The 15,485-nt window shown below is 40.4% G+C and overlaps 1 protein-coding gene across 1 annotated transcript in view; it reads right to left on the reverse strand.

Moving 5' to 3' along the window:
* Positions 1–15,485, reverse strand: part of GPR107 (G protein-coupled receptor 107) — a 37,234-nt gene that overhangs the window by 19,287 nt on the left and 2,462 nt on the right. The window contains exons 2-14 of the mRNA XM_014873221.2: positions 13,016–13,141; positions 12,204–12,254; positions 11,896–11,984; positions 11,087–11,253; positions 9,372–9,406; positions 9,120–9,176; positions 8,212–8,322; positions 6,707–6,840; positions 5,930–6,005; positions 4,896–4,969; positions 4,214–4,331; positions 3,155–3,285; positions 1,351–1,394 (exon numbers count right to left, since the gene is read on the reverse strand). Of these exons, the coding sequence (XP_014728707.2) occupies positions 1,351–1,394; positions 3,155–3,285; positions 4,214–4,331; positions 4,896–4,969; positions 5,930–6,005; positions 6,707–6,840; positions 8,212–8,322; positions 9,120–9,176; positions 9,372–9,406; positions 11,087–11,253; positions 11,896–11,984; positions 12,204–12,254; positions 13,016–13,141 (1,213 nt within the window). The remainder of the gene's footprint in view (positions 1–1,350; positions 1,395–3,154; positions 3,286–4,213; positions 4,332–4,895; positions 4,970–5,929; positions 6,006–6,706; positions 6,841–8,211; positions 8,323–9,119; positions 9,177–9,371; positions 9,407–11,086; positions 11,254–11,895; positions 11,985–12,203; positions 12,255–13,015; positions 13,142–15,485) is intronic.

Below are 15,485 nucleotides of genomic sequence, written 5' to 3' on the forward strand. Positions count from 1 at the left end.
CAGGACTGTCAGATCCATCGCCACCCAGCTAAGAACCAGGCCTGACATGTGTGAAGTCCTTGGCTCAGAAGAAAGGAAATCTGAACTTATCAGACTTTTTAAAGATAAGAGCATAAATACTCCAGAACATATGCTCAGTGCACAAGGTAAAACAAATCCATCAGTAAATGTCACTGAAACCAAGAGAACGCACTGATAAGAAACCTACCAATAACATTTATATCACACTTTGATTACTGACCTTCTTAGCATTTGTTCCTATTAGAAATTAGTAATTTTTCACCATTAGGCTTGGGGTGTTTTTTTCTTAACTTGCAAAGTTGCTGTTTAGTGGCTTTTTAAATAGCTTGGAACATCAAAAACCACGCTAGGCTCATCATAAGTATTGTTTAAATTTAAAAGATGGCAAAAAATGAACTTAGCTCTGAGGTCTGCACAGAGCTAAGTTCCGTACCCAGCCTTACATTTCACCTGCAATCAGCAGTGAAATGCAGAAGTGTCTGTGAAAGCCAAGGAAAAGGCTGAAAGAAGTATCCAGATCTAGCTACAGAATTCCAGAATGGAGACAAGAGTTGAAGGATGGGACTGAAGTTAAAAGGCAGCTGCCAACAAATGACCTACAAACGAAGCTTTGAAGAGTAAACCACTGAATGACAGAAGATGGAAAAGGGTGCCTGCTTCCAAGGAAGTCAGTCTGTGCTCTACAGCTTGTATCCAAGGAACTAATCCAGAAGAAATGAGCAGAAAAGGCAGGAAAAGCACAAGCTACAGCAGCCACGTTTTGCCTTCCCACCCATCAGCTCCTTCTCAATGCTACAATAAACATAACTCCACTTTCCACAGGCAGCCCTTGGAGCTGCTGTACAAACATGGACAAGTCAGGAACTGTGCTATACTGAATGCCAAGTTATGTTTTGTTTCATAATGAGGTTTATTTCCCTCTATTCTGTCAGGAATACATTTCTGAAGAAATTGAAATAAGTGGGTCTATTTGGGCTAATAGTCAGCAATTCTGGAATTCATTTCTAGTTCTGTTTCTGAACACTCATGTGAGGAAAAAATGGCAGATCTGTCAAGATGATTTGCTCTAGATGTCATGTCTAGCTGGAGCACTGAGAGTTGTGCAAGCAGCAGAGAATGGGTTATACACTGCAGTTCTGATAATTAAAGTGAAACAAGAAGAATGTCATTTCCCAAAAGTTATTCCCATGAGCCCACTGAGGAAAAGCAGAGTGGCACTAATACAGTGTAGATACACAGTCTTCGTTTGGTTTTTACATCAGCATCACGTGTTTAAAATTCAGGCATTTTAACACGTAGAAGAAAAGAGAAAGAATACAAATTACTTGCCTTTCCCATCTGTTGCTGATGCTTCTTGCAAATGTCTTATTGACCTGAAAAGTAAAAATATAGATTAATGATAAGTTTTACATTCCCTTTTCACAGCAGTCCTCTAGATCACTGACAAGTTTTGTTAGTTCTTTATGACTGGAGTATGCTCATAATTAACTGTGCTTAGCACTGCACACACTTCATCCTCATGCCCCCAGCTCAGGCAGTCAGCTCAAGTATCTTTATTTCCTTGGGATTAAGAAAGCAGATTGCTAAAACCTGCTTCAGCCTACAGAAGGCTTTGTGGGAGGGAGGGAGCAGAGTGAGAAACTGGGGCATTTTCCAGCATAATGCTTTCCACTTGTACAATTAAGCTGAGCTACTCTTCAAAGTACTGCCAAGCATTTGGCATCTTACTGCTCTTTTAAGCTCTTTTCATTTAAATAGTTGATTACAGCTTAGATATCTACATAGGCAACTTATGTAACAGAAACTACCCTGCAGGAATGTAAATTCAGGGGCCAAGTCTTAGTCACCTTGCTCACATGAGTCATTCCACCAGCTGCAGTGACACTATCCAGAGAAAAAAGGGGCAGGATTTTATGTCAGGGGCTTCACTGCCAGTTTATGTTGGCACCATGGCAATGCAGGAACACTGCACACCATAAACAGTCACAAGACAGCTCACATTTGTTCCTCAGATACAATTCCTTTATGGAAAGTAAGTTTGGTACCAACACTTCACTGGGTTGGACATACAGATCTCAGCATTAGGTAGAAAGAATTGTGGCTGAAGAAGTCACCTTTATCACAGGAGACTGAGTCCCTCTGCAATTGAACTTAATATCTCTCAGCTTTTATTTACCATTGCCAAATGCTTTCAACCTCAGACCTGAAGCATTTTGACTGGAGCAAGGGGAAGGACAAGTGGGTAGTGCAAATTTCTTGGAAGACCTCTCCCAGCCTTGGCAGAAGGCCACCAGGAGTGTGTAGGGGAAGAGAAGGACAGTTGCAACCCACCTCCACAAGTCAAGCTGAAGATTATTTCCATCTACTGGGTGACACTTTTCTCTGAAACACTCAAGAGTTACACTCTAGAGTGATGACATGCTACCAGACATTTATATAATCTGCATTTCAGAAAAACATAATGGAGATACTGGAGAAAAAGAGGAATATTCAGTGTTTAATAACCAAGGAGCCAGAAGCTCCTTGATATCCTCCTTTAAACCCAGCTGTTTATCCAATTAAGACAAAATACATTTAGAAGATAAATGTTCTGGCTAACTGGCAAGCAGCAACAGTAGTGTTTATCTGAATTATCTGTGTTTTGGTCGAGTTTTATATAACCAACATTATTCCCTGCCAAGTAGAGTGGAAGGAAGGGCGGGGAAATGCTCCCTGTGGGATTATTTCTTATAAACAGTCAAATAAACATGCAGCTACTCTGCTCGAAGGCAGCCCTGATCTTAGACAACACTACTGTTTTGAAATTCAGCAGTCAAGTATCTCATCTCAGTCAGTGAAGCCAAATCCCATTTTTCAATTTAGAGAGTCAACAGTTCCACAAAATCTCAAGTTTCAAAAGCACCTACAGTCTGCACAGTATTGGCCACATTTAAACTGCTACCCACCTTCCCTTATCCCCACCCTAACATCCCCAAAACGAGCACCTTCCACAGCACTAGACTGAAATGTTAAGGCTGATGGGGTCCATAAAAGTTAAGAGAATGCTTGGCTGCACAGGACCACAGAGTTCTCTTGCTTTGGCAGAGCTGCTGGTGCCCATTAGCTCACATGGTTTTCACATACAGCAACTCACCATACCACTGGGAACAGGATGGCTCCACAGCACAGCAAGTCCACCAGGAAAAGGATTTCTTTCCACAGTCCATACTCAGTTGTCCCCTCCTCTGTTGACTCTATGATAATGTAGGCCACGTTTGCCAGCACCTACACAACAAGACATGGTCATGGTTTAGAAAGTGCCCAAGGAGCCACTACAGATGGGCTGCCAACTCAGCAAAAGCCCAGCCAGTAACATCAGTAATTTTTCTGCAGTTCTACATCCAAAAGTCACATGTTCAGCAGCATCATCATAAGATTTACAGAAATAAAACTGATGGGAACTTATTCCTGCTGACATTCAGAAAGTAGTTCTTTTGTTATACAGTGCTGAATCTATTGTATCAGTTGAGATAAAGAGAAAGCAAAATGTACTTACTGAAACACACAGGACTGTGTGGTACATACAGTCAACAGTGAAAATAAGTAATTCTAAATTAAGCCAGTAATTCAGACTAGCCCATTGACCATCTTTTGAACTCCACACCTGAGCTCTGTATGAGCCTCAAACACTAACTATATATACTTCTGGAAAGGCAGAAAATCTCTTCTACATACAACCACAAACAAAAGTGCTGCTCTGTGTACCTCAGTTCCTCAAGTAGACCAGCACTGACCACTCTGAACCACTGGGAATATTTCCCTCAGATCCAACCAACCTGCAAGTATTGTTTTTCCCATATTTCTTGTTATTCTCATTTTTATTTCATTAAGACATTCAGCAAGCATTTCAGCAGTGAAAAATTTAATTCAATTCCTGTACTTAGTTGTTTAGCGCTGTTTTCCAGCCCAAGTTTTGTCCCACTATAAACTGGCTATAAGGAACAGCCAGTTTTCATTTGCTGAAACTGTTTGATCACTATTATCTCATGCTCAATATGGGAGAAAAATTGGCAGAACTGCAGTAACTTCTGGACTAGGAAATAGCCAATAAGCTCATACAAGCGAGAACTACATGGTACTGTGTGAAGCTTTCACATCTTTTTCCAGCAGTTCTCCCACAAGACAGGAAGTATCAGCACAGCTCAGTCCTCACCTGAAGTGGGATGACAATCATGAAAATTTTTTTGTCTTTATCTGACAGGATGTGTTTAATGAAAGCCCAGCCTGTGCCAATGAGGGCGATAGTGATGAACAGAAGAGCTCCCTTCAGTCTGGAAGACAAACAGACACTGCAGTGAGAGACTTGATTTTATTTTATCACACTTCCTCTTCTGTCCAAGTTTCTCCCACTGCCAATAAAGCCACAAACCCAAACAAATGCTTCCCTATCCATAATTTTGGCAAGCACTTATCCATCCCACAACAGTGAAGCAGATGCACTTGCTACAACTGTGTATCACAGAGCAATATTAGGCCTCATTCACAATATATGCAATCTTTTCCTGGGGGAGTCATCCATTCACCATTGTGAACAGCAGCAAATACTGGCAGCTGTACCCACTTACCATTCACACCAGGAGCAAATTAGATACTTGAATATTAGTGTGAACAAAGAAAAGCAAAGCATTTGTTATCCTTTTACTCTCCACCCACAGAAGTGCTAATTCTATGCAGCTGCCCTCTGTAAGTGGAGCTCTCCCTTTCACATAGGGCTGATTGCTGAGTCTTTGGTACCGTGGTCTGCATGAGAACACAATGATTTCCCACTTTGTTCAGGAGGGAGACAGCCCCAGTGGCAATTAGAATCTATCACATCAATCTTCTGACATACTTACAGGTGAGTGATGTAATAAACAACAGCCCAGCCCTCGATGGGGAATCCCTGAGAAGAGATGTAGTGATAGTCGATCTGGAAACAGAAAAGACAGCACTTCACAGGCTGCTCTCTAAAAACAGGTCTGCTCCACATCCACTGCCGGTTTTGCTTTCCAGTCAGTGTGTACAAACCCAGCTCTGTCACATTCAGAGAGCACTTCCTCTCAACACATTCTACTTTTGTTTAGCAACAATGAGATCATTTCCATTTGCTCTATTTCCTAAGTGCTAGTGGATGTATCTCGTACAATCTATATCCTTCCCACACAACTCCCCTGCTTAGCTACAGTGCAACAACTGCAGTTGGAACCTATTTATTCATTCATTTTTCAGCTTCAGTTACATTAGGTGACTAGAGGCTTGCTAGTTTCATTTTCACTGGAAGCCAGATTCAATTCATTAGACTCCAAAAATATTTGTAGCAGGTATAACACCATGGGCCTGAAGGTGAAGATCATGGCTGGTGCAAACACTGAAAGATTAAATGCTTGCCATTACCTTTGCTCATGACACATTTCTAATGGAAAGGGAAAGTCAATACAATTCAACAGACACGTTATCTGTGGAAAGTCTCAGAGCTGATAAGGCGAAGTCTGTTGCCATACACCAGAATACTTCTCTGCCCTTGAATTTGACAAACAGTCATCAAGGTTTCCATTTATTAGTATTTACTGCAAGCCCTGGAGCTGAAGCAGCAGCACAGCCCAAGCTTTCAGGCCCGCTGCAGATGGCCAAAACATTAAAATTCGTGGAACTCATTCACCCCCCAACCCTTGCTGCTTCAACACTTCAGGCCATGACTTCAACTGTATTTAAGGTAAGAATTTGTTGATGAAAACAAACACTTCCACCAAAGAGCTCTAATGCTTCAGTATTAAGACCAGCTCTCCCTCTCACTGTCCTCTGTCCAAAGCAGATTTCCCTAACAGCATGGCCTGGATTCCAGGTTCTTGCTTCCTAGCTGAACAACTTCAGGCACAGATGTTGTACGCACCGCGTGGAAGACTAAGGACAATGATTTGGTGAAAGGAAGGGCTGCCATGAGCCAGTGGATCTTAAAGACATCATTTCTGGGAATTAAAAAAAGAAGGAAGAGCATAACTAAAAAGCCAGCAGTAAAAATTTGTTTCCAAGGATATTTCTTTAAAACCTGTAAGTGCCAAGCAGTCGCTCCCAGGCTGAGCTGACCATCAGTGTAAAAGGATTCCCCTTCATGCTGCAGTCCAAGTTTCTGCAACATCCTGAGCAATATTTCAACTTCATATTCTAAACTCCTGAATTTTACTGCTTGGAATAACTGAAATTATTAACTAATAAGAATATTCTGCATATATTTATCTGTCTTAACTGTCAGAAAATTTGCTAAACATAATTCAAACCACAATCAAGATATTCATGGCTCTCTACTGCCACAAGTTGCCATTTCCCAAATTAAGAAAAGTAATCCATTTTTTCTTGTTATTTATTTTCAAAGTCATCTTCTTTTGACATCAACTACAGGAAGTTCCTGTCTATTTTTTGCCACAATATGTACACTACCTGAAGAACTTTCAACCTAAGATTTGGTAACTTTAGAATGACAGTCTGCAATGACAATACTGACTGAAGCAGTTTTGAAATATAAACTGTGTGTATTAAGCATACAAATCTGAGCCAGATTTGGAGTCTTAAGTGATCAAATCTGACTGTGAATTGGGCATTATAAGAAGATGGAATAAAAAATAAAAAACAAACAAGGTAGGCCCCCACTTGTCACACACACTGAACTTACCTGCGTTTACGAAGTATGTGGATCCATACAGTCCCAGACAGGAAAAAGAAGATAGCCATGGAAATGTAAAGTTTTGGCAGTGGGATTTCACCTGCTGAGAGGTAGCTTTCAGGATTCTTTTCCGTAATATCTATCTGAATATTAAATGTGCATTACATGTACAGTTAAAAAAAAATTTTAAAAGTTCACATTTTGTTAAAGCATCGAGTTAACAATTACACTGCGCAATCAAATTCACTCATTTAACATGAGCTTTTCTCAAGTGGTGACTTATGAGTGTCAGAGAAAAAAAAACCCCAAAACCTACTCTTCATCCTTCAGAATCTCAAAACATTTTGCAAAACTATTCTCACAATAATAATCCCCTTGGAAAACAATGCTTCAGTTATGCAACATAATTCAGAAAGGCAAAGTAATTTTCCCAAAGAATAGTTGTTCTCTCTAGCAAACGTCACAATTTGCCCACCTTTGATTCAGAAACAACATGTACAATGGGCTGCCAGCCTATTTTCCTGTGACTGGGAAAACAGAAGCATTATTTAGCATCCTATTTATACCCCTAAGTGGCTTAGTCATATGTGCTAGGACTTCAATAAAATAATGCATCGAGTCTGGTTTAAAGTACTGAAGCTGTCCTTAGCTGGGCTAAGTACACCCCAGCAGATCAATCATCCAGGCTTTCTTCTCTTTCCAATTTTTTCAGTGGGTCAAGGTGACACACAGCAATTCAGGAAAGCTGGTCTTCTAAACACACAACTTCAGAAGCAGATCTGAAGTAGTCTGAGTCAAGTCAGGGTTGCTAAGTTTTATTACCTCCATGTTCCCTTGCACTAGCATTAACACAAACACGTAAAAAGCAGTTCAGGGGCTGATGTGGCTGAGGTTCCTTGGTCAGTGAGAGGATTCATACCAGACCAGCTCATTATACACCAGCATGAGCACAGGAAAGGGAAAAAAAGGAAAGCCCGAGCTCTGGTAACAACCAAAACCACATAGGACCAAAGCCTTGTACATCAAAAGAGATGCAACATTTGCTAGAACATATTGCCTTTAGGATGTGTATCTAACACCATAAAAACACATCTTTAATTAGGCCAGAATAAGCAAAAACACTGAATTAAAATACCAACAATTTACATTGCAGCAACAGCTTTCATATCTGCAATCATATAAAGAGAAAAGTGACTTCTGAATACAGCAGAACACAAGTAGCTGTTGTAGCTCCCATCTCATTGCAACATCAGGTCACAACTGCATAGACTGAACCCAGCCCACATTCAGCCTTCAGATTTTCAGGCATTTCTGCAAAACTAGTATTTTAATTATTTTTACAGTAGTCACTTTTTTCAGAAATGCCACTACAGAGACTGGCATACAATTCTGAATCACTTCCCACCCCATATGTGCACTCATGTGCAGTGTGTGCTTGGCTACAAGCTGGAGCTGGAAGCTGGATGTTGCAGTCCAAGCTAACAAGTTAATTATCCTTTAGAAACCATACTCACATCAAGACTAAAGAGCAGCTGGTCGTTGGCTGGCCCTTTCTTGCCAACACACTTATGGAAATACAGGCTGTAGAGACCTTCTTGTTTATCCGAGCTGATGTTAAAAAAGAACTGGAAATAAGGAATAGAAAAGTCAGCATTCTTCTCATTCACAACAGGGTTACCCTGGTAGGAAGTCATCTCTACTGAAGCATGAAAGAAGTCAGTCATTTGAAGTCAGTAGGTTCCTTTCAGCAAACAGACTGTTCTGAGGATAGCAGCACATCTGGAAGTTTCAACAGAATTCCAGATGCAAAATCATTGCACCTATCTAGGATTATGCACTCTGGTAATCCAAGCCTGTTAAGTATCAGTGCTTAACTCGGTTCACCACAGAGAAAAGCTAACCACAAGTATCATATATTTGACATGGCAAAGCATAAAATTTTTATTATACTTGCCCTGCAGCTTTTCTGTTCCTCCCCCAACTATGCAAATTCTGATAGCTCAGGAAATGAGATCTGTGTCAGATAACAGAATTTAAAATGTGTTTGTTTTATAGTAACCAACCATCAAAAGTGAAGCAGGGTGTTCAAGCAAAGCATTAACCTGGTTTCATACAGAGGATCTTCCCCTTGAGTCATCAGTCAGGTCACAGTTATTTGTTATCACCAATCTGCACTCCTGGCATCAGAGTAAACTTCAATATGCTGAGGCTCAAAGACTATGATATTTAGAACAGCATCACAGCAAAGCCAATTTAAAAGCAGTTCCCACAACTTAGAAAGAAAGATTTCCATCATTGATGCTTAGCTCAGTAAATTTTCAGGCAAACTCCTGCTATTAGAGAGATATCTGTATCCCAGACTTTTACTTTTCCAAAGTAGGACAGTGAAGGAACTGTGTTTAGACACTGACAGACACCCTACCTGAAATGAAAAAGTTCCTCTTTCATTGTGAACAGGATGTTCTTGTTCTACCATGCTCTGGCAAAAGGAAAAAAGACCTTTAGATTTTCCTAAGCAGGTAACTAAAACATCAACCAGACAATCAAATTTGCATTCTCTATATATACAGTGGAGGCTGAGAGAAACAGCAAATACTCCCAACTTTTCTGCTATAGTTATACTGGAATATCCCCCCAGGTTCATTCTGAAAGAGAACTCCAGATAGTTTCTTACCTGGGAGGATGTTGTACTTCGTTTGGACTTGTTACCTAGAGATAAAAGTATTAATGGTACATTTAGTGTTTGCATTTAGACATCCTAAGAAACCACCACGTTGTCAATACCTTACTCACATCTTCCTACACTTGTCTGCGTGGCAGTTTCCCAGCTAATCATTAACAGGGATTCTCTCCCAGTCTCTCCTTACTCTCAGAGGACTCTTCCTACAGCCAGCATTCATTCTGAATGCATCCTCAAATGCCAGGATTTGATTCTCTACTTTTACATCTCCTACAAAAACCTACCCCAGAAATCTTTCTAGCCCCTCTGGTGAGAATGAGCACAGGCAGGTGAGCTAAAACAGATGCAAGCTACAGCTCTGACTTTTTATGTTATGATTGAGTACCATTAATTTCACTGATAAATCTCAATCTAACCATTAATACATGGCCTGACAAACATATGGAAATCCTAATTAGCCATGAGGAAGGATTAAATTCACAGCTTTCCACTAAGCTCCCAGTAAAAATACAATCAAACAAAACATAAAAGCAGAGGTGACCTGCCAGGTCAGCATTTCCTCTGAACTTGAGGTGACAGGAGCCTTCAGTAGAGCAGCATGTCAAGTTCAGTTTGACTCTACTCCTATAAGAAGCTTCTCAAACATAAGGTCATAAGCAAAAGTTCAAGACTTGAGCTTTGATTTTGGCTCCCACACCTCAGTGCACTGTCCACACTCATGCTACACTTTTTACATCAGAGAAAGCAAAACTACAGCTGTCAGATCCATTATCTCCAGTGCCATCCATCCTTGGTTCTTGACTCACTACAACAGCTGTCCAATGAATGGTATCAAAGCTTGTGAACGTGACAGGTCAAGACAGACTCAGACTACCCCAGATCAGACTGCTCAGCAGCCTAAACTCCACCAGGAAGGGATAACATGAGCTAATCCCATCAGAGCTGAGATTATAAAATTGTTTTGTCTGCTGGTCTGGAAGCCAGACAAAGGTTTGTGCCTCCTAGAAAGATTACTGGTACAGTTACTCCTCCCTCCCCATAGTTTCTAAGTGATAGGAGTTCAACTCTTAAGACACAGGCTCAACAAATGTTGGCTGGAAAGGATTTGTGGAGACAAATCCAACTTCTGACTTGAAGCACACCTGGTGTCAGCTCTATCATGTTGGGCCTAGTTTTACTTCATCAAGTGTTTAAAACCTCAAAATATGGAGGCTGGATTGCTCAAATGATTTGCTACAATACTGGAATACCTATTTAGGAAAGATATTTTACTTATTTTCTGTCCTAACATCCCATCTGAGACATCCAAGACTTAAAACAGGGAAACAGACATTGTGTGCCTCTACTAAAAATTGCTTGAAATGATTGCCCTCCTAACCTTCCTTCAACTAGCTGTTGGTGGCCATAAAATTCCCCCTTTAGCCTTCTTTTTGCCAGACAAAAGACAACCAATTTGTTAACCCCTCCTCAGAGGCACTGAAGGTCTCCAACACTCACTGTCTCTCTGATGGATCGACAGGACTGGTGAACACAAATCACTGAGCAGGAGACTGCAGCTCCAAAGGCAGCTCTGTGCACAGGTTCACACAGGATGTACACTAAGTCCTAGCCCCAGGGGACCCCAGAATGTCACCACAACTCAGTGCTGGATGCACAGCAATGAGAAATCAGCAGTGAGAGCACACACAGGTCAGGTTTAGCTGGCTTACCTGTGCCATCTGCATTTTCGTTGGTCTTTGGAGGATTTCTACCAGAATCACTGCTCGGTTCAGAAGTTTTTAGCAGCTTGGTATTTAAGGCAGTACCATTTTCCTCAGATACAAATAAAATTTTAGGTAACAAAGAAGCAGCTTCTGAAGAGAACCGTACTTTCACACTAAAGAAACAAAGAGGTTTTATTACAAAATGAAAGTGAAACAACATTTTTAAAGAGGCTGTCACAGCCACATACCCAATAAAGGAAAATCAACTTGTCTGGACTTGGTTTTTGTACCACAAAGAACAAGCAAGAACCAGATCATGACTTAAAGCAGAACTGATCATTGTGTTACATTCTACATGAAATACAAGAGCAGATGAAAAAATTAAGTTTCTTCAGCTTTGGTAAGCAGAGTCTCACTAGAAATTGTTACCACACATGAGCTCTTGCAAAAGAAAGCAATGCAGACTTGAAGGTACTTCCAGAAAAAAAAAGATAATTCAAGACCAACAATAAAATTGCATATTGAGTGCAAAAGTGACCCAAGACATCAAACCTCACTAAGCACAATTAAGGTAGGTTGTTTTTGCCTGCTGTCCCTTTACCCCTACAATATGCAGGAAGAATTCTTGGACCAATTTATATTGCAGATATTTTACTTTTATACTCACCTGCCCTCAACTCTCATGTAACCCCTTAAAAAAAACAAACAAAAAACCTACATGCAGCCTTTTCCAAGCCCTTAAAAAAAAATCTCAGGTGTTACATTATCTTCAACTAAAAAGTAACTTTAAAATGTCTTGTACACTCTTTACTCACACTTCAGTTCGGAACTCCAGAAGTAAGATCACAACAGAGACATCTGGCTCTGGTGTCTTCTTCAAGATACAGTAATCCACTTCTTCATCCTGGTAATGTGAACAAAACATCTCTGAAGTGCCCTCTGGACATGCTCACCTCCAGGCAGAGGTTACCATTCTTAGTCCAGCAATTTGTAAATGCAAATTATCTTTCACATCCTCCCATGTCTAAAATCCCCCCACCTTTTTTTTTTTATTTCTTCCAACCATTTCCAGAGTCAGGTAATGAGATGTCCCATCTTAGAAAAGCAAGTTCACTTCTCTTACCAGGTAAGTGGAGAAACCATCATTCCTTGTTCTATCCAAACTGAATCCCACCTGTGAGACAATTGAGACAAATTGTCAAATTGAAGCCAAACCACTACTGAAAGAGTCAAAGATACTGCTTTCTAAAGAACTTAACCTACACTGCAGGCAGAATCTAGGTATTTTTCTCATCAAGTAATTTGGCAGAAAAATATATTGAAATGTAACAAACTCATCCATATTCACCAAGAAAAAACGTATGATTCAACCCTAAACTAAATCTGGAGTACATTCTGTCTCTGAACACTTTAACTTATTTCAGTATTATTCCACAGCTTTTTGCTCAACAAAAACATTTAATACTTTTCTAACAATGAAGAGGTGGAACTGTGCAGCACAGTAAGAACTCAGGTCTGTTATCTAATCTAGTATCTCTATTAAAACTCCTAATATGGCATGCTATAAAACATGTAATATTAGAGTTCTCTTAAAAGTAAGATTGTCACTGCTCTGGAAACCTACTGGCACAATGATCACAAGCACCATTGCAATGCAACAGGACACAGTGTGAAAAAACCTCACATCAGAGGACTGTTAGGAAATTGATATTTAATGTAATTTATAGATGCATGCATTGAGTTCAGCAGAGGATCCAGTTAGTTAAAGGTTCATCCTTAAAGCAGAATAGAGAGTGCTCAGGGATAAATCTCAATACACAGATCCTCAAATTGGCTCATGCTGGAAAGCAAAGCCAGCAGCATCACGAGTTTGGATCTGACAGCTCAGACAGGTGGAGGGCAATTTCACAGGAGGCTTCATAGGAAGGAACTCACTGATAAACTGTCCATGTCATCAGAGCTCACTGGTGGCTTCAGGGAAAGGTTGCTGACATTGACTCTCATGAAACCATCCTTGAAGAAGCCAAAGGTATTCAGGTGCACCTTCTGCCTCACGTCATCCTGTCAGAAAGGAAAACAAGTTTACAAACACATGCAGAGTCATCTGCTGCAGCAAAGGGGAAGCAGGGTGAGTGATTGACACTTGAATATTCATGCAAAATAGATCTAATTATTCAAACAGTTAATTTCTTTAGGATACCTTCAGATACAACCAACTATTTCACTGGAATGGACCAACTTTTCCAATAACCTGCACAGCAAGAACTTTAAACAGACATGTTTCTGATAACTGCCTCACTATGCTACTGGGAAATATGCAAGCAAAATTCTGCAAGAATTTCAACATCTGGCCTCACTGACTAAACAACATATAGCAAAATTCCCCAAAGTGACTGTAGACACATGAAGACAGCTATTGTTTGAATGCTGGCTACCGTCATTGCCACAGACTGAAGAGGAAATAGACTTTGGGGATCCTACCTAACCGAGAGCTAGGGTTTGGCCAAGTGTTCAGCAAATGCATTGTCATCCCCTCAGATCATCTGTGTTAGGCAGGGTCAGTGCTCGAACTGGCAAATATTAACACACTGGAGAACTACGTGTGAAAATAAAATTTTGTATGTAGTTCCATACCTCAAAATGATTTTTGACATAAAATCAACAAAAAAATAAGATAATAAATACCAGAAACAGAATTACTTGGGTCAGTTTCTCCAGCAAGAAAATTCTAATTCCCTCCTCTACTCCCAGTTTAGCTGCAGAATAATTTCCTTCCTCTCAGTCTGGCAAGGAAACCATAGCAATTGATCTCTTCTCATGTCCTGCTCAGCTGACAAAAGTTCAAGTACAGTGAGCTTTAATTTTTTTTTTTTTTTTTAAGTAAGGAGGCCATAAAGGACCTCACATGAAAAGTAGCTGACATCACAGCTGCCACATCAGAAGACAAAAGGTCACATCCAATGTCTGCAGTTGGTACCTCAAACCTACTGGGTCATTAACTGGAAGAAAAAGCAGAAACAAGGCAACAAATCAAAAAGCAAATTTAAAATGCAATTTAAAACATTCGACAAGCTGGCACTAAAAAAAAAAAACAAATAAACGTTTCTTCCTCCTGCTGCTTCTAGGAAAAGATAATCAGATTGCAGAATACTCTAAAAAGAGAAACCAGCTGCTAAAGGCAAACTGTTCTGGAGACAGCCCTGGAAGATTGAGCTACAAATTGTACAAGTACAAAAAGTTCTTTCTTTCTCTCTACCCCGTATTGATTTTGACGTCTCTGCACAAAACGTCCCTGACTCATAAATATAATCACTGTAATAGCAGGACACTAATCCTGACACAGCTAACCTGTAATCCAGCCGTAATAAGATCACCCTAATAGAATCAAGTTAACCTGGCAAATAACCAGATGGTTCCCTTAATGCTCAGAAGAGGAAAAAAAGTTAAATGACACAGGGCTTCAGCAGATGCTTTGTCTAACAGAGTATTAGAGCTCTGCTGTCTCTGGGTTCTGGGGCACTGAACGAGTTTGAAACAAGAGCCCATCTGGTTCCTCTAACACTGCACTCCACGTCACTCCCCAGCCAGTACAGAGAATTCATCCTGGCTCTGTACAGGGCACATCAGATGTATTTAATCCCATAGGGACAGAGAAGAATTTGGGTGAATCTGAGGGGGACATGGTGTCACCCAGCCACAAGGTTTTGTTTGCAAATGTGACCAGAGGCAGCTGCTCAATTCAGAGCAAGAGCTCTTCAGTTCAACTGAAGTGATTTCCTCTGCACACTTACTGACATGCTCCCCACCACCAGCAGATAATTAACACACAACACACCACTTTCCTCCTTGGTTTATCTCAGCTTTGAGTGCTTAGAGTTTACAGATTTAGTTCACAAATCCTTCAGCTTTACATGATCCCACACACACACAGGCACCAGTTACCACCAAGCAACAGCAAGAGCATCTATTGCTCCACATATCGACAGCCTAAAGACATTGGCTTACTAATGGGGTTGAAAGAACCCAGCTTTTATTTATAATCACTCAACTACTGACTTCAGAAATATTTAAGTTTACAACAAAGGTGTGAACCCATACAAGTGAATACTTCAGCATCCAAGTTGTTAACACACACATTAATTTAATTTACATAGGATGCATTTAAAATTAAGCCTGCCCTACTGAGAAGAGATGATCTGGGACTCATCACTAACAGCTTACAGTCAAACCAATACCCAAAGTTCTCAAGCTTGTTTCCATAAAAATCTTCCCCAGTTCTTCCATTCCTGTAGGATAAAAAGTGATCCTGCAATATTTAAATAATGTTACAGGGAAGTGGAATCCATGATCCTGCAGCTCAGAATGAGCAGAAAGATATTCTCTACTGTTTTATCCTAAATCTAAT

Source organism: Sturnus vulgaris, chromosome 22 (assembly GCF_052056855.1).
Source record: "Sturnus vulgaris isolate bStuVul1 chromosome 22, bStuVul1.hap1, whole genome shotgun sequence".
Lineage (NCBI taxonomy): Eukaryota > Metazoa > Chordata > Aves > Passeriformes > Sturnidae > Sturnus > Sturnus vulgaris.